Genomic DNA, 27,900 nt, shown 5'->3' with positions numbered 1-27,900 from the left:
AGGGGACATTCTGTCCCCATATCCTGAAGCTGCAACAAAGGAGGATCTACGTGTGATGGTGTCTCCCTAAGTACAGGGTAGAATGAATGGAGCCAGCCAGGAGAGCAAGGATCTGTGGGAGTCACGTGGGCTGGCTGGCTACCTTGACTATGGGACAGCGGCCCTTTAAGAGCCAGGTGCGGGTCAAGCCAGAGCACAGTTTCAGTTTTGACAGCAGTCACCAGTGCCTCCCTGGAAGCTTCTAGAAGGGCAGGGGCACACACTGGCTGGCAGGCTGTGCCCGAAACTGAATCACCTGGAGAGAAGGAAGTAGCTAAAAGTAAGTGTGCTTCCTGGGATACTGGGATAGGATGCTTCTTGGGATATTAGCTTAGGTGATCCACCGCTTTCCCAGTTATCAGCCTCACAGAGAAGGTGAGGAGGGCAGGGCAGATGGTGTGACTGTATGTCACAGGGAGTCCAGGGGTAGATCCCAGTGGTCCAAGGAAAGGCAGGTATGTACACTGCCATGCCTCAGCCTTTTCTGCAAAATATCGTAGGTGAGAAGAAAACATCTGTTTCCCCTTAAACCCTAATTCCCTTATCCTCCTATAGTTGCTGACTTACACAGTACCTGATCTTTCCAGCCTTAATCTGTAAAATGGGAATTTAAAAATAACAGTTGTCACTGCTGGACAGAGTGGGTCCAAAGGAGAAAATATGTGTAAAGTGTAGCAATCTAGTAATAAGTTGGAGGCACCTTAATTTAGTTCCATTACTCAAGAATGAATTGAGATCTGGATGCAGGTTGCACAACAGAGCACATAGCCTCGGCTACCTTTTGGAGGAGGCCACATTCAATTCTTTTTTTTTTTATGGGCTTCTCTGAGGCTCTAAAATCATTTCTATTTGCAATCTAGGCTTGCCTCCCCATATTCGTGCCACTAAAAACAAGTATGCATTGCGATGTCACTCTGCCCTGCTTTAAATGGAGAGCAATGTCCCTGCAGAGTAATAGAATAAGTAGAGAGCAGAGCCACCTCCTGGGTGCAGACAGCAGCCCTGTGCCCGATGAACCCCCTGACCCAGCACCTAAGCAACCACCGGTCTCAGCCCTCGCAGCCTTACCCCATCCCGACAATATTCCTAAGCCAATCCCAAAGGACAGTACCACCAGCCTAGCTTCATCCTCGGCACGGGCTCCATTTGTGTAGCGGCCACTATACTTGGGCCAACGAGACACACACATTTTGTAAGACACTTTTTATTATCCCTCTCCCCTGCTGCTAAGGGATGTAGCGCTTTCTTGACTATCAAGAGGGATGTGCCAGTGCCGGGGATTTGGGGAGAAGGCATCTATCTGGTAGGTGAAAGTAGAGGCTTGGCCATGTGTGAATCTTTCCACTCATGCGTCTGCCGGCCCTGGATGTGGTGTCGTAGTTCAAAGAACTGAACCAGGAGTCAGGAGAACAGCCAACTCTGTGACCACCACCTGCTTCCCAGCACATCTCCAGATCTGTGGGGTTCATTCACAAGAAACCCAATCACTTCAGCTTTTCTAGTTCAGTAAATCCACTTGCCCTGGGGCCTCACAGCTTCATCTCCTTCCCACACCTAAACACCAAGGAGCTGGGGAGGGTAGACAGCATTTTATCTCACAGCTGAAGCAGCTAAGTCTTCATGCGTTAATGTGAAGGAAGTAGAGTCATCCAGCAGTTCCAAACAATATCTTGATACACCCTTTCTGATATGGTTTTAAAGGGCCTTTGAGATCATCTAGCAAAGCAAGCGACTTAACTTAAAAAAAAAATACATGCAACTGGAACACACTTCTAATCCTAATACTTGTGGGGCTAAGGGGGAAGGTTGGCAGGATTGTGAGTTAGAGGTCGGTTACACAGAGACTCCATTTCTAAAGTAATTAATTAATTACAGGTTGAGTATTCCCGAATATGTAATTCTAAAATCTGGAATGCCAATATCACACAAGCAAAAAATTCCACACTAGTACTGGGCACCAATCATATATATGTATGTATGTATGTATGTATGTATGTATGTATGTATGTATATATATATATATATAAAATTTTCTTCAGGATATGTTTAGACGTGGATACTATTCCCAAGATATCGTATCAGATATCTAAAAATAGCCCAAAACTTAAAATGGAGACCACTTCTGATCCTGAGCATTTTAGACAAGGGACGCTCGACCTATACATGTTTGCACTGGGCACAATAGAAAACATGACTCTGGGTACACTGAAGCCAGGATCCCAGAGTCGCTGGCATTGACACAGCATAGCAGGAGTGGCAGAGCTTTGGCATGGATGTAACCAGACTCAGGAAACAAAGGTAACACTCCTCACCCATGCCCAGTGCTAAATAAACAATGACCAGGGTTTTCAGGAAGAAAGATCTCCTGGCACCAACTCCAGGTCCGGTGACTTTTCATGAGAATTGCCTTTCCAAGGAGAGAACAAATTGACTCTCTTCTCCAAAGCTGTTCTGTCTGCCCCTTCCTCTTCCCGCTGGTTCCTCTAGCAGCCAGAGCCCCTCCAGCACATCAGAGTCACTAAGCTCCTATGCCCTTTTGTAATATTTATTTTTATTACTTTAGTGTGTGTGTGTGTGTATGTGTGGTGTATACATGTGTATGTGGTGTATATATATATATATATATGTGCATGTGTGTGATATATACATGTGTATATACATGTGTGTATGTGATGTATATATGTATGTGCGTGTGTGTGGTGTATACATGTGTATGTGTGGCATATACGTGTGTGTATGTGTGTGCTATATACATGTGTGTAGTATATGCATGTATGTGTGTGGCATATACATGTGTGTGCATGCTGTTCAAGTACACAGCCCGTGCCTATCATGTGAGAGCCAAAGATCTACTCTGAGTGCTGGGTATGTTCCTCTCTTGTTCTCACTTGGGCACTTACCATGGGCAGATGACTTACCTGTTTGCACTTTAGGCCCTGCTTCCTGGGGTAACTGTGAGGATTAAAAAGTTAACATCAAATGAATAGCCTAGTAAGATCACCAGTGGAAGGGGAAGCCCTTGGTCCTGCTAAGACTGAACCCCCAGTGAATGTGATTGTTGGGGGCAGGGCGGTAATGAGGGGAGGATGGGGAGGGGAAACCCATACAGAAGGGGAGGGGGAAGGGTTAGGGGGATGTTGGCCTGGAAACCGGGAAAGGAATAACATTTGAAATGTAAATAAGAAATACTCAAGTTAATAATAAAAAAAAAAATTAACATCAGTAAAGGTCTTGGAAAGAATTCTCATGTGTTCTTTTAACTCAAGCTACAATGCTTGTCTCCAGAGTCATGGTGCTCGATCTAAATATAAATAGCTCTCTCCAAGTCTTGATAAGATGCCCAGCTAAGAGTCTGCTAGTCCCCCTTCACTCTTTGACCCAAAGAAAGAGAAGACCTCAATGATTTTGTAGGGGAGGTGGGTGAATTAACACTTTTAATCCCATCACTCTGCAAGGACTTTGTTATTTGATCTGTAGAACAACCCTCTATGATAAAGAATCTTATTCCCTTTGCAGAGGAGGACCTGTAGGCTCAGTTTAAAAGCCCACACAGCCCCCAGGTGACAGAGTTGAAAGCTAAGTGCTATCTTTCCCTCTGTTCTCCCATAGAAAGGCAGTTCCTTTCCAAATTAGAAGAGTCTGGAACTCTCATACACATTTTATAGATGAAAGCATTGTGTCAGTATATTCTACCTGAATATTAGACTTTTATTCCTTATCCTCATGAGAGAATGGAGGGCTGGACCTACCAGTTTCTCTTCCATCCCTAACACTCTTCTTTATGTGCCAATCTTCAAGCTCATGCTACTCTGTGCTCAACTCCTGGTCTGTGAGAGGTGAAAGTGATAATCCCACATGGACTTAGGCAATGCTCTTCCTGGAATAGGAGAAGGGACTATTCAGTTCCTGCCAAGGAAGAAATGAAGAGAAGCCAGTGCAGCCAAGCCGTCCCCACCCTATTCTTCTCAGCTTCAGGTTGTCTGACTACTTCAAGTTCGTACTCATGAGATGCCAGAAAGTGTCACGCTTGGCTTCTGGTGTTCTTAACTCGTGTTCTATTTCTCCTCTGTAGCTCCTGGAGTTTTGGGAACTCCATCTTATCTTCTCCTGGGCTGTGAAAACTGTAGGCTGTTTAGGGGATACAGGAATAGATAGCTTACTAGCCAAGCTAGTAGGGCCCAGGTGTCCCTTCCTGTAAAGAGGAACATTAGAGATTAGATGAGCAAAGGTTTGTCCAACAAGCTGAAAAGCAGTCACTTTAACCAAAGGGGAGCCAGCTAAACTGGGTTTATGAGGAGGGGGGTAAACTCTACTCCGTTGTGGCCATGCTTCTGCTCCAATCTGCAAACTTGAGGAAACAAACTCAGTAGAACACAGACAGCCTGGAACATCTCAGCCACATCAGTGGAAATACAGCTCAGCCCGAGTTCCAGTGCAAGTATACTTACTATACTAGTGAAATAATCCACTCAAGGAAGTTACAGAACACCACACTTAGCCAACTAAGAGCACAGCGAGTCCTCTAATGGGCTGAACAAAAGTAGGCCTTGCCTGCGAAAAGACTCTTGGTGCCCAGACAATACATAGAGGGTAAGGTTTTCAAAGTCAAAAGGTTACAATCACACCATACTTGGTGTAGGCTGTGGGTGTATACAAAATAACCCTTGATCTTGTAAAACATCACACAAACTCATCCCTCTAGGGCGTGGTTCCCAACCTACCTAACGCTTTGACCCCTCAATACAGTTCCCCATGCTGTGGTGATCACCGCCCCCCCACCATACAACCATAAAATTACTGTTATCACTACTTCATAACTTTAATTGTACTTCTGTTATGAATCATAAATGTAAATATCGGATATGCAACCCTGTGAATCAGGGTTGTTTGACTCCCAAAGAGGTCACAACGCACAGGTTGAGAACTACTGCTCTAGAGGAACGAAACTGTTTCTGTATATCAGAATCCTTTCTCAGCATAGAAACAGGGCCCTTTCGGTGCTGTATTACACTTCATTAATTGGGGAGAGAAGCCATTTGCTAACAGGAAAATGTAGCTTCCAAGTGGAGGTGAAGAGTCAGGACAAACTTACCTTTCCTAAGCTATTGCTCCAGCATATTTCTAACCCCAGAGAACTGATCTCTGGGTTCACGCAAGAAGTGATAATAGACTCATGGTCCGGTTCCAATTCTGATATAGGTCTTGGGGTCAAGAATCCCTGGCCTTTAGATCTCCCATCTGCACTAATAAGATAATAGCATTTATCCCCTGGGATCTGCGGTAATACATTAAATCATGTATGAGAGGAGCCTAGCAAAACATCTGGTGTGGGGGTGCAACAAGTAAGTACTTTCTTTGCTGTTTCTTTCCCTTCTTAGATTCAAATCTAATCGCCCTGCTCTTGGGGCCTCCCTAAGCTCTAGATCACCTGGACTTTGGGAAAGGTTTGACTGAGGTGAAAATGACTTAAACATTGGAGTCTTTTCAGCTGCTACTAGAGAACCTGCTCCAAATTTTAGCTCTAATTTGAGAGAGGGAGGGAGAGAGAGGGAGAGAGAGAGACAGAGAGAGAGAGACAGAGAGAGAGAGAGAGAGAGAGAGAGAGTTCACATTTAAAAAGAAAGAAAAAGTCTCCTGCCCACAATGGGCCCTGGGAGTAGACTCTTATCTTTCTTGCCACGGTGACCCTCCCTGAAGTTTTCCCTTCTGAATGTGTGCACCCAGTGCTCTCACACCTGACTTGGAGCTACACACAAAGTTAGAGGTATGCATGTATCTCCCTACTTCCAAGCTGACCAACCTAGCCATCTAAATGTGTCACAAAATGATTATAAGCCAAGGCAAGAAGTCAGGTCCCTGACCATGGAAAACCTGCTACCTGTTCTCTGTAAAACAGGAAAGTCAGTTTACCTACCCAGAAGAGGGTAGCATGCCCAACTGGTTCTGCCTCATGAATATTAGAACTCGCTTTTCTAGTCTAGGACATGACCGAGAAGAAGGGATAACCACCATTGGTTTGGGCTCTTAAAAGCTGAAAATGTTCGGCCTTCCCACCTGTGACTGCACCCAAGACCAGCACAAGGGGCAGGTCCTGGGGACTTGGCACCACCCGTCCCAACTGTTAGGGAACAGATTGGCCTCACAGCTGCTCCTTTCTGGAAGCTTCTGGCCACTCAGATGACTCCAAGCACCTGATCACATTGAAATTAAGCTCAGTTTGGCTAAGGCTCTAGGAGTTTATTATTGACTGGGTAAGAAATCACGGGCCATTAACCCTGGTAAAACAGTCTTTAGTTACCATCTGACACCCATGTCTGTCCCCAACCCTGCCCTCACTCTTCCAAAGAACTAGAGGAACAGAATAGCTTTATCTCTACGAGGAAATAAAAGGGTTTCTTGCAGGGAAATTCCCTTGGGGAAAAGAAATAACTAAGATAAACAACTCTATTGCCCTTGGCTCAGCTGTAAAGGAAGTCTCTGGGAACCCGAAGTCAGGGGCAAGCAGGGAAGAGATAATACCCAGCCTGCCTTCTGCTTACAGTTTCCTTATCTTTATGAGCATTCATTATTGTCTATTATCATTATTTTTCTCCTTTAAAAGCTCCATCAACTCATTCCAAAGTTTAAAGTCAGGCAAAGTCCCCAAAGTCTGTTGGAAAGTGGGGGAGTCCCCTCTCCTTTCTTCTGTCGTCCTCTAGGCTCTAGAGTCTAGGGTATAGTCTGGGTCCATGAGATAGTACAACCTCGAATGGGCCCAAGCCTCAGTCCTTTCTAGCCCTGGACTATGGACGAAGTCCACATGGGTTGTCTGCGTCCTCCATCTCTTTCTGACAGAACTCAACGGACAGGAAAAGTGATATCTCCATTTTGTCTCTGACCCCATCATGGAATCGTTAGACATCTTGGGCAGAACTCATAACCTCAAGCTCTTAATTTTCTTGTGATTATGTCTTTCTGTCTGTCTTATTTCAAGGGTACTTGTAAAACTCAAATGAATCATTTTGGGTCTAGAGGAAACTCTAACTCCCCAAACTCCAAAAGGCAGTCCAAATATCCAGAAATGGTCTCAGCCTGAACTATAGGAGGCTGTCTGGTGGCTAGACAAAAATCAGCATTCCTCAGGAACTTGTAAAGCTGGTTCCACTTGTACCAAAAGGAGTCATTTCCCTCACCTCTGGTAGAAGGAACATATGGCTACCTGTGGTACCTATTAGCTTATCAAAGCTCATGCTGGCCTCGAGGCTCCTTCAGTATCAAAAGAACACACCCTAGCCCCTTCCCTACCCTAAAATCCCTCCAGCTCGTGGGCTTCTTTCTTACAGCTACTCTTTCTCCTTATAACCCTGCTATTTTTGCTATGTTTTTATGTCTCCCTCTGTCTGTCTCTGTCTGTCTTTCTGTGTCTCTCTGTGTCTGTTTCTCTCTCTCTCTCTCTCTCTCTCTCTCTCTCTCTCTCTCTCTCTCTCTCTCTCTCTCTCTCAAAAAACCTTCCTCTTAACCATTCCATGGAATGGTCATGCTGTCAGTTTCGATCGGCATTGTAGCCTCCAGTAGAAGCGTAAGATCAGAACCCTGAAGCAGAGGAGAGGCTGAGAGAATAAGTGAGCCAGACAAGCCAGGGCTCAGATTCCCCCCAGCTCCACTTTACCCTTTCTCACTTTTAACCCTTTTGTGACATTCACACGCTTTTGTATCCTTTTACAAACACCAGACTTGTTTAACTCTTCTTCCTGTCTCAGTTTGCTCAACACCCACCCCAAAACACGTCAGCCTCCTTCACCTCCATGGGTGTAGGGAGGGGAACTGACAGGGAAAGACAGGGCCATGTTATGGTGTGCCCAATACCGAGTCCCACATGGCAACAAAGAACGCCATCCGCTTCCCTACCCCAAAGGAGCATGCAGCCTAGGTAAGAAGACAAAGATACTTACAACTATTGAAGAGCAATTAAGAGCATGTATTGGGTAAGAGGACGGTTTTTATTGTAGACGAGGGAAAGAAAGAGGAGAGGAGAACCAGGAGTCCTTAGCTCTGAGGAAGAACCATCTATGCATCATTTCTTAATTCAACAGGATTTACACATTTTCTGGATGTGGAAAGCAAATAGGTGTTACAGAGGAACTTCATCTACATGGGCTATTGTCTTTCAGCAGCTTATACAAGAAGTGAACCATCATGCCGCAACCTCCTTGGAAGCCACAAGCAATGAGGCTCTCCTTGTTCGCCCTCTTGGTAACTGTCTTCTCAGGTAGGTCTGATGGCCCCAACTCCCCAGCTCAAACTCTTTCTGGTAGACTTCTTGATCCCGACTTCATGGAGACACACACACACACACACACACAAACACACACACACACACACACACACACACACACACACACATCAGAGTTCGTCTCTCACAAGATATGTATCCCTTTAAGACACAGTCACACAGGGCCAATGCAGAAAAGGCATGGCTAAAATCATCCGATAAGCACTGGTAGTCAGAGACAGAGATGAAAATGCCTAATTTTAAGGCCAGGAGACTGGTAAAGGGTCCGCTCTAGAGGGAGGGAAAAAAAAACAAAACAAAACAAAAAAAAATGCTGACCTCAAGCCAAATATCTTTTCTGAATTGTGTCATTTAGGGGAAATTAACTAAATTAACTAATTTTCCTGGTCCTTAATGTTCTCAGTGTATGAAAGGAAATCATTTACAAAGGGAAATTATAAATCAAAGGCAAAACATTCTACGAAAGTAGTGTCAAGATGCCACTAGCTTACTACTGATTGTCTTTAAAAAGATTATTGTTTATGAGTTACTATTGTGGAATTCGGGACCACAGGAAAAGACCACAGACGCAATTTGGATTATAATTTAGCTAAATTTATTTTTTTTTTCTAGCAAGGCAACCATCTCTAAGCCAAATCAGAACCGTGCCACACCACCAGGATGGGGAAAAGGTTTTAAAGGCAAACACCACGATTACGCCACTTGTGTGGAATGTACAGCTAGGCCAAGAATTGTCCCTCTCCCCCAGCCACATGACAACTGCTTCACTCCCCACTCCCACAGCTACACAAGAAACCGGTCCCTCTGCCCACAGCGATAAACAAGTTTGCAGAAACCAGAACAAGCTGTTAATCATTTCACAAAAGTTACACAGTTTAGGGGAGGGGACAAGGGGTTGGATCTTTTAGGAATTTAGGTCGGAAGCCAATGACCACTAAAATGGGCGCCTGTTACAAAATGGAATTTTACTAGCTACCACATTCTCCGTGCCTGCTAAGGTGCGGGTTGATAATGAACATGTAGGACTATTTTAGCATGACTATTTTTTATTTTCCTTTCTTTAATGTATGTTCACCCGCGGTCAATTTGAAATTCCAAGGCTGGTCGTAACACCAAGGAGCAGTAGAAGAGTAGGTTCGGCAAAAGCAGTTGAAGTAATCCAAGAGGAACCAGATTGCTATCAACTAGGGGCCTGGCAGACTCCCTTGCCCTTGCATCTAAGTATTTCTGGACCATGCTTAATGGTTCCAGGTTTAGTCGTTAGCATAAAAACAGGTTTTTCACCTCATGCAGCACAAAGACTCCCTCCTTAGGGAATAGCAAATGTCATCCTCAGCCGTCCTATAAAACCATTTCTGTTAAGGAATCCTACTTGTTTTTCTAGTTGTCCAGCAGAATCATTGAGGCGCTTGGTGTCCTGGTCTTCTCTATTGTTTAGAACTTTGAAGTCGTGGTCTTGAATAATTAAAGCCGCCATTCCGAAGGCAGCCAGGTCTTCCTCTAACTAGACCCTGGCCCTCACAGTGGGAGTATCCTATATACACAGGCTACTGTTTTCTGCGCTCCTCTACAGTGTACACATCGACTTGGGGAAGGATATAGGTTAGAATGTAGAGATGTCCTTCCCGTGGCCAAAACTCTAGATATTCAGCAGTTACGCCTCCAATGAGGTCAAATGTGCAGGCCCACCATGTTCTCTAAAGGAGCCAGGAAGTGCATTCTAATGTATTCAGACTCTTCTGTGTACATGTGAGCACTGCGGGATTAGCCACAAAGGGAAGCTGAGTAACTGTAAGTTGAAGATATTAAACAAGTACCTAGTCCTTGGAGGTCTCCTAGGGCAAGCTTACTTTCCTCTGGTTCACAATTTAAATTCTCAGATCGGGTGGCAGTTGGAGTAACTGAGAGATTGACACCTATCCCCACTTAAAATGGAGGCCTGGATTACAGTTGAGGTTGAGTCTATAACCATATACTCTTTGGAGGAGACTGAAGGTTGATTTATTACCATGTGTGTAGTGGTCCAAGGAGAGAGGACAGGAAGGGGAGACACCCTCCTCTTTGGTAAAAGAGGCAGCTGGCTTTTTTAAAAACGTGTTTTTGGTGTTTGGGGTTTTTTTGTTTGTTTGTTTGTTTTTGAGATGGAATTTCTCTGTATGGCCCTGGCTCTCCTAGAACTAGCTGTAGACCAGGCTAGTCTTGAACTCACAGAGATCCGCCTACCTCTGCCTTCTGAGTGCTTTCTCCAACAAGCTCGGTCTCACAGCTTGCATCAGGACAATAATAATCTCCTTCCTGCTGGTGGTAATGGACTGGTCCATCAGCTGGACATAATGGAAAATGGTTTCATTTACTATATTTTTATCGCATCTTGGGAGTGACCACCACATCAACTCAAACATATTACATTTTAGAAGTGATCGATCCTCATCTTTTTTGTCAGCCTGGACTGAATACCCCTTAAAGGGTCACATAGATCAAATATAACAAAGGCAGGGAAGGCATTTTGGAGAATACGCATTATTTTTCTAGTAGCTGACCATGGATAAAAGATGCATGATCCTTTTGACAACTCCCAGTCCCAAACCTTAACATTTTCAGTGGGCCAAGTATAAAAGATATCTTTCAAGATTCCCAACATTAGTGTCTGAGTCTTGTGGATGAAATGCACCTTTAGGGGCAGATGACGATTTTGCATTACTCTCCATTTTTCTCCTTTCTTTCGGCTGGTCGTGTCCATCTTTAGATGAGAGTGGCGGATCTAAGCCTTAACCCCCACTATCTCAATGGCTGTTGGTGTTGTCACGATCACTGGATATGGCCCCTTCCTAGAAGGTTCAAGGTTCTGCTGGGCAGGCAAAGGACACACACCAAGTCCCTGAGCTGGAACCTGTACTCAGGGGGTGGCGCAGGCGATAGGTAACTGCGGATATCTCGGATCATCTGTTGCAATGTTTGTGAGGACTCGAGGAAGAATAATTAGACATTTCAGTAGTCTGTGGCTTTCTCTTTGCAGGAATAAGTGGAGGCTACAACCAAAGATTATTTCAAAATGTGTCGCTTATCCCAGTTGGGGGAAAATCTGATTCTAAAAATTACAGTAGGAAGTTGCTCTAACCACCCCTTGCCAGTTTCTGCCCAGATTTAATTAATATCTCTATGAGTCCTGTTAACTCCTTCTATCTGTCCTGAACTCTGGGGCCCACAGGAGCAAGACTATTTACAGTGTATTCTAGCATTTTAGTGCTTGAGAGACTCTGACCATGAAAGTAGGCCATTGTTAGACCCCAAAGAGGGAAGAAGACCAAATCAGGAAATAATAATCCCCATCAGTAACTTTTTAGGAACTACAGTGGATGTATCTGACTTTGTGAGAAAGTTTTCTATCTTGGAAAAGTTCCTATGAAGCCTAGCAAATACAGATAACCGAATCTTGTCAGAGTAACTTCTATAATCCAACTCCCAGTGTTCTCTGGAACTAAGCCCCTTCCTTGAACACCCTGCGGTGCTATTGTTTCTTCTCTTGGATTCACCTCAGCACAGGGGGCACATTGTGGGTAATTCATTCAACTCCAACTCTTTCATGTAGGTGACTGAGAAAGCACCTGTCCCTAATTAATTCTTTTAATTTGGTTGATCCCATAATGGCTTTGAGAGAGAAGGGGAGGACCCCAAAGCTTCTGGTAGAATGGGGGCCCCATGTGGAACATCTATGAGTCCTCAGTTTCAGTGAACTCCTACTGTCTGGATCAATTTTCTTCCTTACTGATGTACACATGTGGAGGGCCTAATGTTGAGGTGGCCTCACTTACTTTGTGACTATTTTTCTCACTTTGGCATCTGCAAATCTGTTGCCTTGGTTTTCTACCAAATCTCTTTTTGTGTCTCAGCAATGGATAACAGCAAGCTTCTCTGGCAGCCAAAAGCTTCTCCTCCTTGTTTTTGATCTTTTCTGCAGAGACTGGCAGGCCCCACTCCTGGTACAAAGGACCATGGGTATGTTGCAAAGGTGTGCGGCCTATGGTACAGATGTCGACAGTGCCTAGGTTAAGGCTTATCAGTTCTACCTTTTAGGCTGATGTCCCTTGAGGCAGAGGTTGCACCCAGATCACCTCTGAGTGTCACTAAAGCCCCTTCTGCATACCAGAACCCATCCTGTACATAAGTGCTTCCATAGGTGAGTAAGATTGTATTTGTCTGCCCAAGGGGCTGGTCTCAGAGGTCCAATGGTCCATACCACATGTGATTGATGGCCTGGGCACTGTACTGCACTAGCTGTTCTTCAGGGTCAAGCAGGAGGGAAGCTCGGTTTAACCCTGCAGAAGGTGAGAATCTGATCCTGGGTGCATCTAAAAGAAGAACCTGATGGTGGATGAGATGCGCTCTGAGGCTCCTCCAAGGAGCATCTCAATGGAGTGGGAAACTGTGACAACCATCTCCTTCCTATTCCATGGTTAGTTTATCAACGGTCGCCTTTAACAGCAGCCTTTAACTTTAGTGCTGTGGCAGCAATGGCCTGGATGCAAGTTGGCCATCCTGCTACAATGGGATCTAGACATTTAGACGAATAGGACACAGGCCTTTTCCAGCATCCAAAAGTTTGAGTCACTACGCCTCTTGTCGTTCCTCCACAAACAACTGGAAGGGTTTATCAATGTCAGGTAGCCTGAGCACTGGGACTCACATCAAGGTTTCCTTGAACCTTCGGAAAGCCTCCTTTTCTTTGCCCTCCCAACTCAGGGGTATCATTTCCTCACAGGCTCTTGTATAACGGCTTTGCTGTGTCCACAAAGCTGGGCACCCACATTCCGCAGTTTCTAACTGTACCCAAGAATTCTCTCACCTACCTTTTACCCTGCGGCTCAGGGATATCCAGAATAACATGGATCAGGCTTGAGGGCAGGGTCTTCTTGTTGCTGCCCTCAATGCAATTCCCCAGATAAGTTACCTTATTAGAGCACACTCAGGCCTCTTTAGCAGACACCTAGTAGCACAGCTTCTGAAGCCTTTCAAGGTTCCTCTGTGGTTGGTTTTTTTTTTTTTTTCACTTCTCCAGGTAGGGTGGTGATAAAGAGATCATCCACATACCGCAAGAGGGCGACATTCAAGTACTCTTGGAGGCACTCAAGCAGATCCGCATTGAGAACCTCATCAGAGGAGGGGAGTTCTTAAACCCCTGTGGGTAGTCAAGTCCACATTAATTGGCCACTGAACCCTGACTCAGGGTCTGCCCATTCAAACACAAATATTGGTTGGCTCACAGGTGCCAGAGGCAGAGAGAAAAAGACATCCTTAAAGTCTAAGATGCCGTATATAGTTTTTCCTTGATTTAATAGAGTGAGCAAAGCATAAGAATTCGGTACTGTCTGGGGATAATGTCCACTCTCTTACATACTTCCTTTAAGATCTGAACAGGACGATAGTCTTTAGTGCCTTAATGACAAGGAGCAGAGGAGTCATTCAAAGGGAGTGACAGGGAACCAAAATACCGGCATCTCTAAGGCAGTTGACACTTTCTAATGCCTGCCTTAGCTTCTCCTGAGATAGGGTACTGCTCTAAGGGCAAGGCTGAGCTTGAGAGCTGAACAACTGGTGGCCGGAATGAGGCCAGTCCAGGGGAGTTGGTTTCACATTCTAGGGAACATTAGCATTGTTAGGAAGGGGTCACCTGTTCCCAGTTCCTCATTACTCTTTTCTGTCATTTTATATTCTTCTGATAAAGGGCAAGTCACCAAGATCACTGGGCATGGACTCCTTAGGTCCAGAATGGCTTACGACTTCTCATTGAGCATGATGGTGGCACCAAGTTTTCTCAACAAGTCTCTACCAATGAGGGTGCTCAAACAGTACCTCATCCAGGGTTTACTTCTTAGGTGATGGTCGAAGCATACGTTCCAGTCCCTGTGGTTCCTTGTATGGTGGTTCTTTTCCTTAGTAGGGGGGGGGGCAGGAGTTGAATTAACACTGAGTAGGCTGTACCCATAGAACCAGAATTCTACCCCCTACTTTTCCTGTGACCATGTGCTCCTGGGGGCTCATTAGTATAGAGCTTCAGCCCTGCCAGTCTGATCTTGTCATTTTGAGCATTTGCCTCCTCTTTCCTGCCTGCAAGTAGAGCATTTTTTTCCTCTGTCCTCCATCTTTGTAATATGTGTATTGGGCCCTCTCCAATCTCCTTTTTGTTTTTATCAGGCACTTCTCTGAACATAGCCACCATGATTCTGACCAGTCTTCTGTCTTTCTTCTCACCTGGATCTCTACTGTTAAATGTTTCTGAGCAATTCCTAACTATGACCTATTCATTCCCTCAAGATGTTCTCATTTCTATAACTTCCTGTGAATATCTGGGCCCAACAAGTGACAAAAGCAATATTAATGTCCTGCTGGTTTCCAGGGCCATCCAGATGTATAGAGGTAAACCTCTGGTTAGCTTCCTGGAGGTGCTTCAGGAGCCCAGCAAGAGAGTCGTGATTCCCCTGAATACCTTTGAGAGATTAACTGGGGCCTCTGCTCTCATTCCCGTCACTAAGGTCTAGCAATAGGTGTCTAGTGCCCCCTTATCTTGGTCAGTGTTGGGTTCCCAGTTTGGTAAAACTGAGGGCAATATTCATTCACATCTTTCCTCTGCATCTACCCTGGTTAACCCTGGACCCATCACAACCTTCCTGGCTTCAGTCATCTCTCTGCTCAGCAGTAAAAAAAGATACCTAGAAGCTCCCAGATGGGTTGGTTGGTAAAGAAAATAGTTTCCAACAAGTTGATGAGGGCTTGAGGCATATCAGAGAAGGGAGGGTTCTGAGTCTTCCAATTGTACAGGTTAAGAAAATAAAAAGCCATAAACTAGATAAGGAAGTCAGGATCTCTGCTCCTGGTAAGCCTCTTGTGGTGACAGGGATTGGAGCCCAGTAGGGGGTGCCTCTCTGAGAGGGAAAATAGCTGAGATCTTGCTTGTCTGGGGTGGAACCTAATCCAGCACACACCAAGTGCGTGAAGTTGAGGGCAAAGTAGGGTAGATTCGTGGGACTGTCGGTGCATGGTCCCCCTCGTAGATGGCTGGATCCTGGACTGGTAGGGGAAAATCCATCTCCACAGGAGCCAGTATAGAAAGATCAGGTATTTTACTTAGGTTTCTACTCAGCCGTTGGCTTATTGACTTGGTAACTAAAACAAAGGAACCTTGTTTTAGGGCACAATGTTTCAGCCATGGAGGGGCCTTAACAAAGAGAGTGAACCAACAATCAATATAAAGAAACTGGTCTAGCTGACTAGGATTCCCTGAGCCCACGTGCCAGACTCTCTTGGAAATCTGGGGGTTGAAGGACCCTGCATCTGGCCATCCCACATAAAAATAAGCCATTCTAGTTCACGGAGAGTGGGTAGCTTTCTAGATGACATCTTAACTCTACAGTCTGTTCACAGAACTCCTGGGAGTGTTACAGCTTGTAGCTCATCAGAGACGTGTCCGCTTCCCGTTTCTGTAACAAAACTCATAAGCCCACCAGACAAACCGAATCCACCAAACACAAGCGATATAAAAAGGCAAAACATTCACACGGTCAGAGGAGTCAGACACATACATTGAACACCTTCACTTATGTGCCCAAAACAAAACAAAACAAAACAAACATAAAACAGCCAGGGGTACAGGAGGACATCTTCTCTATCTCTGGAGACTGGATCTACAATCACATTCAGTCTTCTCCATGTCTCCCCAGATGTCAGGACTTCCCAGAACAACTCGCTGATCAGTACTGTCTTGAGCAACAATCAACAATCAGCCAACAATGCTTGCTTCCACTTTGTTTCAATTTGCAAATTTGCAGTGGTCACAGTCTGGGGAACCCCAGGGCCTCCAAATTCACAAAACTGCTTGCCCCATATAGAACTGTTTGCCCCTGGGCCTCCAAATTGTGGTACTGTCTAGCACCTGTTCATGACTAGTGACTTTTTAATTTGTAGCACCCATGATCTCAGGTGCCCCCCAGATCTCCAAATCTGCTTCAGACTTGCCCCTGCTTGGGTCTATCCTGGATCCTTGGCCCTGTGTCTAGAGTCTCCCAGAATCTCTCAGGGACCTCCAAAATTCTTGTGGAGTTTGATGCCACTATAAGAGAAGACCACGGACTCAACTACAGATTAGAAGTAGCCAGATTTATTATTTCTGCTAGCAAGGTAGCTAGCCTCACCTGACCAGATGGAGAGAAGGGTTGTAAAGGTGAACACAATAATCACTCCACTTCTGCAGAATTTATAACTACGTGAGAAACTGCCGCTTCTCCTGCCAACAGTGATAAGCGTGTTTACAGAAGCCAGAGCAAACTGTTAATCATTTCAGAACAGTTGTACAATTTAGGGGAGGAGGTTAGAGCTTTTCGAACTTAGGTCAGAGGCCAACGGCTACTAAAGTGGATGCCCGGGACAAAATGGAATTTACTTACTTATCACGTTACAATTAAAATTGAACCCAATTATAATTAAGCAATTTACTTTTGTAAAGTGTAAATTCATTTACGTTGTGTGATTGTAGCATCACATAAAAACTAGGGAATACACATACATTAGAAATTTCATTCCTCGGCATGAGCTATGTGGATCCTATCAGCCTTCTCAACCTCTATCAGTTTTTAGAGCTCTTGTCTTTTGTTTCCACAGGGGTCTCCACACAAAGCCCCATATTTGGTCCCCAGGATGTGAGTAGTATTGAAGGTAACTCGGTCTCCATCACGTGCTACTACCCAGACACCTCTGTCAACCGGCACACCCGGAAATACTGGTGCCGACAAGGAGCCAACGGCTACTGCGCAACCCTCATCTCTTCAAATGGCTACCTCTCGAAGGACTATTCAGGCAGAGCCAGCCTCATCAACTTCCCGGAGAATAGCACATTTGTGATTAACATTGCACATCTCACCCAGGAGGACACTGGGAGCTACAAGTGTGGTCTGGGTACCACTAACCGAGGCCTGTTTTTCGATGTCAGCCTAGAGGTCAGCCAGGGTAAGAATTCAGACATCCTGGGCTTCCCGGCAAAGCAAATGAAATCAATTCAGGTCTGGTGAGAGAGTTTGCTGGAGGAAAATACCTCCTACAGAAGGGTTTCTTGACATGAAGTCTGAAGTCTCCTTCCTCCTGAGGCAGACTTTTCATAATAGAACATCAAGACATATGAGGAAATGGGTGAGATTTTCCATATCTTCTGGGTCTCTAACAAGCATCTCGGGCTGCAGTTGGTGACAGAAGGACAGTTTTTGTTATATTTGATAGAGTTGAGACGTAACATCTGTCAGGTCCAAAGGAAACTCCTTTTCCTCAAATTCCGGATGACAGACAAAAGCAGGAATTCCTCAGGAACTTTTGAAACCAGTTTTCCAAAGGGGCCATTTCCTTTACCACTGACAGATGGGACAAATGGCTATCTGTGGTGCCTATTAGTATACCAAAGCGTATTAAAGCCTCCGGCCTCCTTCAGGAGTACAACTACCTCTTAGACATTTCAAAGCCCATGCTGGTATCCTGACCCTACTCTGAACTTCCCTAGCTCATGGACCTTCCTCTCCCCCAGCTACTCCTTTCTCCCCCAGCTACTCCTTTCTCCTTCGTATACCATGCTATTTCAGCTATGCTCCCTGTTTTGGTCCACACTTTCTTTGCCCCACCACACACACACACACACACACACACACAGACACGTACACACATACAGACACACACACAGAGGCACACATATACATCAAAAAGTAAGAGAGAGAGAAGAGAGAAAGGGGAGATAAAAAGAGAGAGAGAGAGAGAGAGAGAGAGAGAGAGAGAGAGAGAGAGAGAGAGAGAGAGAGAGAGAGAGAGAGAGAGAGAGAGACAGAGACAGAGACAGAGAGTCTACTCTGCTCCCACCTCTGTCTGCTCTGGACTCTTCCGGATGCCTCTGGCTGTTGTCTCTCCCTCATGTCTACAATTAAAACCTTCTGCTTCATCATCCTTGGGGCTGTCATGTCGTTAGTTTATAGAACATCTGTGACACCTAACAAGGAAGAAAATACACCAAGAGCATTTGGGGCCACAAAAGGCTTCTCCATAAAATGGATTTTAGTGGGATCCATTGGTTCATTAGGACTATCAACATAAATTTCATATCTTTATTAAAGTCTAGGCCCCTGAAATGGTTGGTTTCTAAACACCGAAAGAAGAGAGGGAGAAAAGGGTGTTCTGCTAAGGGTTCACCATTGACAAGAGTTCTGCTTGTCTCAGAGTTAAAAGAAAAAACTCAAGAGAGTGAATACGTGGGGCTTTGAATGATACGCATCGCTCTTTGGGATGTGCGTGCTATCAACTGTACACTAAATAAGAAGGTTGTTTCTGTGCTCTGTGGATTCTTAAGAGCTGAGGGGTATTCACAGTTGACTCCTTCTGGATACCTAGAAGAATACTACAGATACTGGGAATACAGGCTCTGATCCCAATAGCAGGCTCTGCTTCACAAGGCAACCCAACATATTTGGACTATAGTTTTAGACAGTTCCCATTCAATTCTGTTTGTTTCTATACATGTTAACTTGGCACCTACCAAAACTCGATGCTGTTCAAGCAGAGAAGAAAATGTCTCCATCCTCCAGTCTACAGAGGTAGAGCTTAGACTAGACATAGTGACTAATGAAGAGGTTCAGGAGAGAAGGGAGAAATTAGCACCAGCTTACAGAAACCCTTCCTGAGGAGATGGAAGTTAGGATGGGCCCTGACAGAGGGAGGAGATAGATGGGTAATTACTGACCTCACTCACAAAAGTCACAGCCAAGACCTCAACAAAGGACAGGGTAACAAGAGAATACATGGCTTCATTTAACTAAGTTGGTTTTTTAAATTAATTAATTTATTTTATATGTATGAATATTTTGTCTATATTTCTGTGTATAATATGAGTTCCTGGTACCTTCAGGGGCCAGAAGAGCTGTCAGATCCCATGGGACTGGAGTTGTAGACAGTTGTAAACCACCAGGTGGATGCTAGGAATTGAATCCTGGTCCTCTCTGGAAGAGTATCTAACTCTTGATCTATCTCTCCAGAGCTCCATTTATTGAAGTTTTACATTCATAGGAACCTTCACAATGCCCATGTAAATATAGGATTTAATCTCGGGTTTTTTGAGGCAGGAGTGGTCAGATAGAGATGAGATAGGACAAAATACATGTGAACTCTTGTGGAAGCAGTGTAAATGGAAAACCCAGAAAGGCCCATCATCTCAGATTCTCCCCGGCCCCTCAGCGCTAGTACTTCTTGTTGGAGTGTGAGGCAGACTTGGCAGTGAACACCTTAACATATAGAATGGTAGGTCAGGAGGTTCTTTCTGGGCAGCTTTTACAAAAAAAGAATGGGAAGATGAAAGTAATATTTTTATAGTTTGTGGATGGCTTTAGGATAAAGGGGTCATGTTTCTATGGTCTGCCTTTGGGAAGAAGAATTCTCATTTCTATGGTTTGCTTTTGAGAAGAATGGCATGAAAACAAGTGCAGGGGGAAATCAAAGTAAAACCTTTGCTTTGGAGGTCTTTTCTTTGGTGTACTGTTGTATAAGTTCCTATAGAAAAATTCGGACAGTGTTCGTCTAGGGAGGAGGGCATTCTAGACTATCCAGAACCCTCACTGGTTACAACTAATGGCCCGATGTCACAAAACAAAATTTATAATTCACCCCTGTTCTTCATTCCACAGTTCCTGAGTTCCCAAATGACACCCATGTCTATACAAAGGACATAGGCAGAACTGTGACCATCGAATGCCGTTTCAAAGAGGGGAATGCTCATAGCAAGAAATCCCTGTGTAAGAAGAGAGGAGAGTCCTGCGAAGTTGTCATTGACTCTACTGAGTACGTGGACCCCAGCTATAAGGACAGAGCAACCCTTTTTATGAAAGGGACCAGCCGCGATGTATTCTATGTCACCATTAGCCACCTAATGCCCAGTGATGCTGGACTGTATGTTTGCCAAGCTGGAGAAGGCCCCAGTGCTGATAAAAATAATGCTGACCTCCAGGTGCTAGAGCCTGAGCCAGAGCTGCTTTATAAAGACCTGAGGTCCTCAGTGACTTTTGAATGTGACCTGGGCCATGAAGTGGCAAATGATGCCAAATATCTGTGTCGGAAGAACAAGGAAACCTGTGATGTCATCATCAACACCCTGGGGAAGAGAGATCCAGCCTTTGAAGGCAGGATCCTGCTAACCCCCAGGGATGGCAAAGGCCGCTTCAGTGTGTTGATCACAGGCCTGAGGAAGGAGGATGCAGGGCACTACCAGTGTGGAGCGCACAGTTCTGGTTTGCCTCAGGAAGGCTGGCCCATCCAGGCTTGGCAACTCTTTGTCAATGAAGGTGAGAAGTAAGGTGGGGTGGCATGGGACGGCAGGTGAGACACTAGCTTACCCCTCTGACATATTCCTTGATATTCACATCCATCAGCAGCATCTCCTTGCTGGAAAGTCTTGAACCAAGTACAGTGTGGGATGCAGTTGAGGAGAGCCAGAAAATGTAGCTTCTGTCTATCTTAGGCTAATTTCCCAATTATTCTTCTGTATTATCAAGGACCTATTGATGGCTATCTCTGGCTAACAAGAATAAGGAAAGTAGAACCCCTTTGGGGGCCTGACTAGTAGATGGGATTCAGTACCAATGATAGACCCATGTTCCCCTTCCTACTCCAACCAACTCCAGAGCAAGTTGTACATTTCTCTCACACTCAGGTGGAAGACCATTGGCATACCATGACCTTAAAAGCTTCCTGGAAAGGCAATAACCCAGCATCTAAAGATTCCACTCCCACAGCTTTTAGGGTAATTTGTTACACAGCATAATCTGGCTCAGCAGCTAGACCTCCACGAGCCATCAGCAAGACAGGATTCAACCCTTGTTCCTTCTCACCCTAAAGCACAGACTCCTCATAAGAAGCAGGAAGCCAGTATTTGAAGTTCAAAATACCTGTTCCTATGACTTTTCTGACACAGTTTGGAGGGGGCTATGTTCCTGACACCGTTTTTCTATTCCCAACTCTGAGTCTTCTCCCCATCCCTGACAACTTCAGTCACCATGGTTTCTCTCTTGACGACTGCATTAGCCACTGTACTCTCAGAGATGACTCTTGGGGTCTTTGGTTTCTAAAAATCATACCACATAGTTTTAGTTTATATTTTAAAGCAGACCTATTCCAAATATATTTTCTTAATTTAGGTACAATACTTTAAGCTAGTTTTTAGAAAAAGAAATATATTGAATGCTTATTTAGAGAGAGATTTGATAAGAAGGCAAAGGAGAGAGACCAGTATTATCTCTTAAATGCCTTCCATTACCTGTCGAGCATGAGGTGGGAAGAGAGGAATGAGAAACTCATTCTGAAGTCATTGGAGTCTGGCCTTCAGACTCTGGTTATAGATTCAGACACAAATAAAAATTGTTTTTATATTCTCAGGAGGGGTTGGTGACTTGTCTAAACCTTTCTGTCTCCGTAGTGGATGTCATGGGGAGAAATGTTGCTTGGGGTGCACAAGGCTATTTGGTACATTCAGTCCTGTCACACCATCCCCGTCTGTACTTCCAGAGTCCACGATTCCCAATACTCGCTCTGTTGTGAAGGGTGTCACAGGAGGCTCTGTGGCCATCGTCTGTCCCTATAACCCCAAGGAAAGCAGCAGCCTCAAGTACTGGTGTCACTGGGAAGCCGATGAGAATGGACGCTGCCCGGTGCTCGTGGGGACCCAGGCCCTGGTGCAAGAAGGATATGAAGGCCGACTGGCACTGTTCGATCAGCCGGGCAGTGGCGCCTACACTGTCATCCTCAACCAGCTCACCACCCAGGATTCTGGCTTCTACTGGTGTCTTACCAATGGTGACTCTCGCTGGAGAAGCACGATAGAACTGCAGGTTGCTGAAGGTGAGCACAGATCTACACCAGGTGGAGAGAGGAGGCTGAAGAGCATCCCGATAGCAGCAGTCACGTCCCCTAGACATCTTTTCTGCTATGCTATCTCCATCCATACAGGTGTAGGAAGGACCTTCCTATCCAGAGGTCACATTTCCACACCTGTGACCAGCACCCCAGGTTCTTTCAACCATCACTTGCCACACTTCCCGGTATCGGAAGGATTAGCCTACTTTGCATTAGGTAGATATCCGCTGTAGACTATTGGACATGGCTCTTTGTAGAGTAAGAGAGACAAGCAGAAGCCAGTGAGCAAGGCTGTATACTACATCAGACTCTGGATTGATGGATATGATGGTCATCAATTGTCATCCTATTAGCATAGATTTCTGCTTCTTATGTATTCAGAATAATGTATTACAATGCTAACTTCAGGGGCAACACACGCCACACACTGAAGCCACCCCTCTCCTTCCCCTGTAGCATCTCCAAGTCTCAATCTCTGTGTCCATGTCTTCCTGCCCCTCTCTCTCCCCCCTCCCCCCAGCTACAAAGAAGCCAGACCTTGAGGTGACACCACAGAACGCAACCGCGGTGATAGGAGAGACCTTCACAATCTCCTGCCACTATCCGTGCAAATTCTACTCCCAGGAGAAATACTGGTGCAAGTGGAGCAATGACGGCTGCCACATCCTGCCGAGCCACGATGAAGGTGCCCGCCAGTCCTCTGTGAGCTGTGACCAGAGCAGCCAGATCGTCTCCATGACCCTGAACCCGGTCAAAAAGGAAGATGAAGGCTGGTACTGGTGTGGGGTAAAAGAAGGTCAGGTCTATGGAGAAACTACAGCCATCTATGTAGCAGTTGAAGAGAGGACCAGAGGTGAGTCCCGAGGGCAGTCAGTGCCAGCACCCATAGCCTCCCATGATCAGGGTAGTCCTCAGATTTTCCTCTAAGAGGGAAGGAATAAGAGAGTGCCAGACTGAAGCCCCCTCTCCATCCAGTGATCTTACATAGCAGTCTCAGAGTCAGACTCATATCAGTACACTTCCTCTTCCTGCATCTGCACAAGACTGCTCACGAACGACCGCCTGGCAGCCTCATCTTAAACAAAAAACACTAAGGCCCAGGACTGAGAGGATAGCTTAGATTCGAGCATGTGTTTCTCATCCACGATGCCCCAGGTTCGACTCCTGACACCGAAAGAAGAAAGAGGAAAGAAAACAACATTAACATGTACACAAGTTTGCACTCCCAGCCTCTGTTTAAAATGTCACATAAGATATCTTACATAGTGAGGGCAGTTTAGCCCCTGGAAATCTCACGAAGTCTGTGTAAAACAAAACTGATTGAAGAGAAGCCATTGCTAATCTGCTGCCTAGAGGCAGCCCTGTCTCACTCTGCTCCTGGGACAGGATTTTGGTGCTGTAAGAATCTCCCTGTCAGCCTGTTGTCACAGGTGGATCTGTTACCTAGATCCTTGATGCCAGAAATGAACTTGATGACCAGAGGGTAGGAAGCAGTATGAGTAGAAATAGTGTCTGGGGATCTAGAGAAGGTTTTCACCTCCAAGTCTAGTGCTAGTCCACCTCTGGAGCTTTAAGATCCTACCCCGAGATTTCTCTGCAACCCACAGGCTTAAAAGCACAGAGGAAAACCGTAACCTGCTTTGTTTTGTTTTGCTCTGCTTCAGGGTCACCCCACATCAACCCGACAGACGCAAACGCACGTGCAAAAGTTGCTCCAGAGGAAGAGGTAGTGGAATCCTCTGTCAGTGAGAATGAGAACAAAGCCAATCTGGACCCCAGGCTTTTTGCAGACGAAAGAGAGATACAGAATGCGGGAGACCAAGCTCAGGAGAACAGAGCATCTGGGAATGCTGGCAGGTGAGAAGATTTCCCACACAGAGAACACGCCAGAGACCAAACTCCAAGTCTGGGTCACTAGAACCAAGTAGCAGAGGGTGTGAGAGAACGGCAGATGGTCAGCTCTCACAGCCTTCGAGTATGCTTGTCAGCAGAGGAGAAGGAGCACAACCTTTCTTTCATAGCTGGAACCGTCCAGTTCAATGTCTCAAGCCCAGAGTATAAAGAAGGCCAGGTCCTTGACTTGCTGGTTCAGGGCAGGGGTGAGGAGCTGGCCCTTAACAAAACAGACTTGAGATCTACATCAAAAATATAGACAGGGTCGGGGAGGGCTCCAGCTGGGGTAGCCTAGCACATTCTGATGATCTCGCTCTCAGTAATGGGCTGGATTAATCCCTCTTGCAGTGCTGGTGGACAAAGCGGGAGCTCCAAAGTCCTAGTCTCCACCCTGGTGCCCCTGGGTCTGGTGCTGGCAGTGGGTGTTGTGGCTGTGTGGGTGGCCAGAGTCCGACATCGGAAGAATGTAGGTGAGTACCCAAGATGCCCCTCGCCCCATCTCCAGCTCAGCTAATCAGTTCTGTGACTCTGGTATGCCCCATTCTATTCCTCCGTGTCCCAGTGGCTCAAGATAGGGCACTCACAACCCCCTCACACGGCTGATTTAAACTAGATTAAGTTCTGTGAACTGAGTCACAGATTGGCAAAGGCCCCAGAATCTTGACTACCAAGAAAGGGAGCCAGACTGTTTTCATTTTAATTTGGAGGTAAGCATCAAAAGGTAGCACTCCTTGGTATCCCACTTGCTAAGGCATATGCCAGGTCATTTCAGAGAGAGCAACACACCCTGCTCTCCTTACCCATGGCCCTACCCCGGCACTGACACCGACTCTTCTGCCCAACAGACCGCATGTCAATCAGCAGCTACAGGACAGACATTAGCATGGGAGACTTCAGGAACTCCAGGGATTTGGGAGGCAATGACAACATGGGCGCCTCTCCAGACACACAAGAAACAGTCCTCGAAGGAAAAGATGGTATGTATCTTGAGAATGCCCAGGTTTGGGGAGAGCAGAACTGGATCTGTCCCCATCCAGGAAGGAAGAGAAATGGGTAAGGGCTAAGAACACACACACACACACATGCACACACACTCTCTTTTTTTTTCTCTCTCTCTCTCTCCATGCAGAAATAGAGACTACCACCGAGTGTACCACCGAGTCAGAGGAATCCAAGAAAGCAAAAAGGGTAAGGGAGAAGGAAGGATGTCCCAGTGCATGATGGGGAATTCAGACTGCAGTTGGACATCAGGACCAAGTCACCTCCGCATGGAGGCTGACCGCCCCCCTCCCAGCCCCCAAACAGGGAAGATGCTATAAATACAGTATCCAAGAGGCCTTTCTGAGGAAGAGACAGGCTCTTCAGGTGTGGGTGCTGCTGACGTAGCCGGAGCTTAAGAAGGAGTGAAACACAGCTGTAAGCTTCGCAGCTGCGAAAGATCTAGTCACATGTGGAGAGTCCCGTGTTAGCAGTGAGGACTGAGTGGGTGGTCTTCCTGAGCTATGGGGCCCTAGGGTCTTTCCATGGTCACACATCTTCCTTGGAGGGTTTCCCCAGGATTGTCCTTCCTCCTGAGGAGGCTGGAAGGCGTTCATTGATGGTGGGCTTCTTGATCATTACTAGAAGCCCTTGCCCACCCCAACCAGTATCATGAAATCCCAGAAGAGGCAACTCCTACCATTGGGATGCAAACTGCCCTCCTACTTTGCCTTCCTAAGATTCCTTATGATGTCCTTTTGCATCTCATCTTGGAGCACTGACACTATCTACTGTATCTGCCCCTCCTTATACCATCAAACGTCATGCATTTAGAGAATTAGCCTGTGGAAGTCAGTCCTAGAGATGAGTCCCTGCCAACAGAACAGAGCTAAAATGCTGCCCCTCTAGTGCAGTGGAGGAAGAAAACACAGGATACCTTGGTGGACAACAACCTAGGCCACTTTGCCTGTAGACTGCGAGAGCATAGCTTCTGGGGACAGGCCCCACCAACAGTGTTCCATCCTGCTTTGCATAAGGGGGTAGTGAGACAGTGGGAGATATTTTTAGAGGCTACAACTTTCCATTTCTCAAAATTTATCTCTTCCTGCTAAGCCCTGGGGGCTGGCTAAGAGTGAGGTCTGAGAAGTGTGTTTTGCTCCAGCAGAGACGGTAAACAGATGTATGTCCTTTCTGTCACCGGCCATCTACTAATGCCTCTTCTGTTTCTTCCTAGTCATCCAAGGAGGAAGCTGACATGGCCTACTCAGCATTCCTGTTTCAGTCCAGCACCATAGCTGCGCAGGTCCATGATGGTCCCCAGGAAGCCTAGGCAGTGCTGACCACCTACCCCTGCCTGTGACAATCAATTTGAGAATCACATTGATCCACTCGCAGCCCACCCTCACCCATCACCTAGGCTCTTCCCTCCTGTTCTCAGAGGTGTGCTGGTTCCTCCCTCAGCCGTGGAAGCCTGGCCTACTTATGCCTGTTTAGGAGAGAGCATGAGGAGTTCTTTTTGCTGTTAAAGAGTAAGGTGGAAATGAGTTGAGCCCAAGAGGTGTCTCTGAGAGAAGAGGGTTCAGAGCAGGGGCTCATTTCAGGAGGAAAAGCCATTTGAAGCCTCTTTATACACATATGCTAGGATGTCAGGATAACTCCTCTCCTTCATCTCTCTTTTCTTCTCTTCTTGATTCAGACAACAGATCCGAAAACTCACTAGGCTTCCGGTGTCTACTAAATGCTGAGAGTCAGGCCACAGCCTTTCTATAAACATCACTGGAAGAGACACCACCTCCTCCCAGATTCTGTCTTTTCCCTAAGATAAGCTATCAATCATTACCAGGGATTCCCTTTGCCTCTGCACCTCATAGGCAACAAAAGAAACATAAGTCCTGCAGTCTAAGGCATACCCAAGCCATAAGGGCACCACGAGACTCAGATGAGAAGAGATTTTTCTCCAGAGTACTCAGTGAGATAGACTAGTGTCAAGCCAGATGGGGCAACTCCTGGCTCTTGGCCTGGGACTTGTCTTCAAGATCTCTGCTCTTATTAGAGAAAGAGCTTTAGCATGAGGAAAAGTAAGAGAAAACAAGTTACATGGGCATGGTGGTGTGCTCCTGCAATCCCAATATTAAGAGGTTAAAAAATAGGACCAGAAGTTTAAAGTAATCCTTGGCTACCTAGTGAGTGTAAGGCCAGCCTGGAATACGTTAAGAGTTGGTTTCAAAGAAGCAGGAGGAGAAAGAAGGAGGAGGGGGGGAGGAGGAGGAGGAGGAGGAGGGAGGAGGAGGAAGAGGAGGAGGAGGAGGAGGAGGAGGAGGAGGAGGAAGGGAGGAGGAGGAGGAGGAGGAGGAGGAGGAGGAGGAGGAGGAGGAGGAGGAGGAGGAGGAGGAGGAGGAGGAGGAGGAGAAGAAGAAGAAGAAGAAGAAGAAGAAGAAGAAGAAGAAGAAGAAGAAGAAGAAGAAGAAGAAGAAGAAGAAGGACAATGGCTCTTTTCTGGTCTCACCTTTTCCCTTCCTGTCACTCATATGGACCTCAGATAAGAGAACAGATACTCTCGACCCCTTACATTTGGAGAGTTTTGAGCAGACAGGAAGAAGACGGAGCCTGGGAGCAGCTGTTCTTCCAATAGTCAAATTAAGACTGTTCCTCTCTGAGCTCTGTACTTCAACCAGCACCTTTAGGCTGAAGCCATCAAATCAGAAATGTCTGTTAATAATTAAAGTCTATGATTGCCACCAAGGAGACTCTGATTGCATTTGTCCCCACACCTTAGCTCCTAGGCACCCCAGGATATG

At 46.0% G+C, this 27,900-nt stretch overlaps 1 protein-coding gene across 1 annotated transcript; it reads left to right on the top strand.

Moving 5' to 3' along the window:
- The first annotated feature begins 175 nt into the window (after positions 1–175).
- Pigr (polymeric immunoglobulin receptor) lies at positions 176–27,844 on the top strand. The gene is made up of 11 exons (XM_032914998.1): positions 176–319; positions 8,190–8,287; positions 16,964–17,308; positions 20,011–20,664; positions 21,884–22,216; positions 22,752–23,084; positions 23,896–24,088; positions 24,473–24,594; positions 24,970–25,101; positions 25,254–25,312; positions 26,337–27,844. Exons 2-11 carry the CDS (start codon positions 8,215–8,217, stop codon positions 26,430–26,432), a joined length of 2,340 nt encoding a protein of 779 aa, XP_032770889.1. The 5' UTR covers positions 176–319; positions 8,190–8,214; the 3' UTR covers positions 26,433–27,844.
- Positions 27,845–27,900: the final 56 nt, after the last annotated feature.

The sequence above is a fragment of the Rattus rattus genome, chromosome 10, assembly GCF_011064425.1.
Source record: "Rattus rattus isolate New Zealand chromosome 10, Rrattus_CSIRO_v1, whole genome shotgun sequence".
Lineage (NCBI taxonomy): Eukaryota > Metazoa > Chordata > Mammalia > Rodentia > Muridae > Rattus > Rattus rattus.
This window is presented reverse-complemented; position numbering and strand designations above follow the sequence as displayed.

Bases quoted from the DNA above. Each gene is read 5' to 3' on its own strand.
- Pigr (XM_032914998.1), top strand. From the start codon at position 8,215: ATGCCGCAACCTCCTTGGAAGCCACAAGCAATGAGGCTCTCCTTGTTC. The intron at 8,288-16,963 runs GTAGGTCTGATG...TTGTTTCCACAG, and splicing joins CTTGGTAACTGTCTTCTCAG to GGGTCTCCACACAAAGCCCC. The intron at 25,102-25,253 runs GTATGTATCTTG...CTCTCCATGCAG, and splicing joins AGTCCTCGAAGGAAAAGATG to AAATAGAGACTACCACCGAG.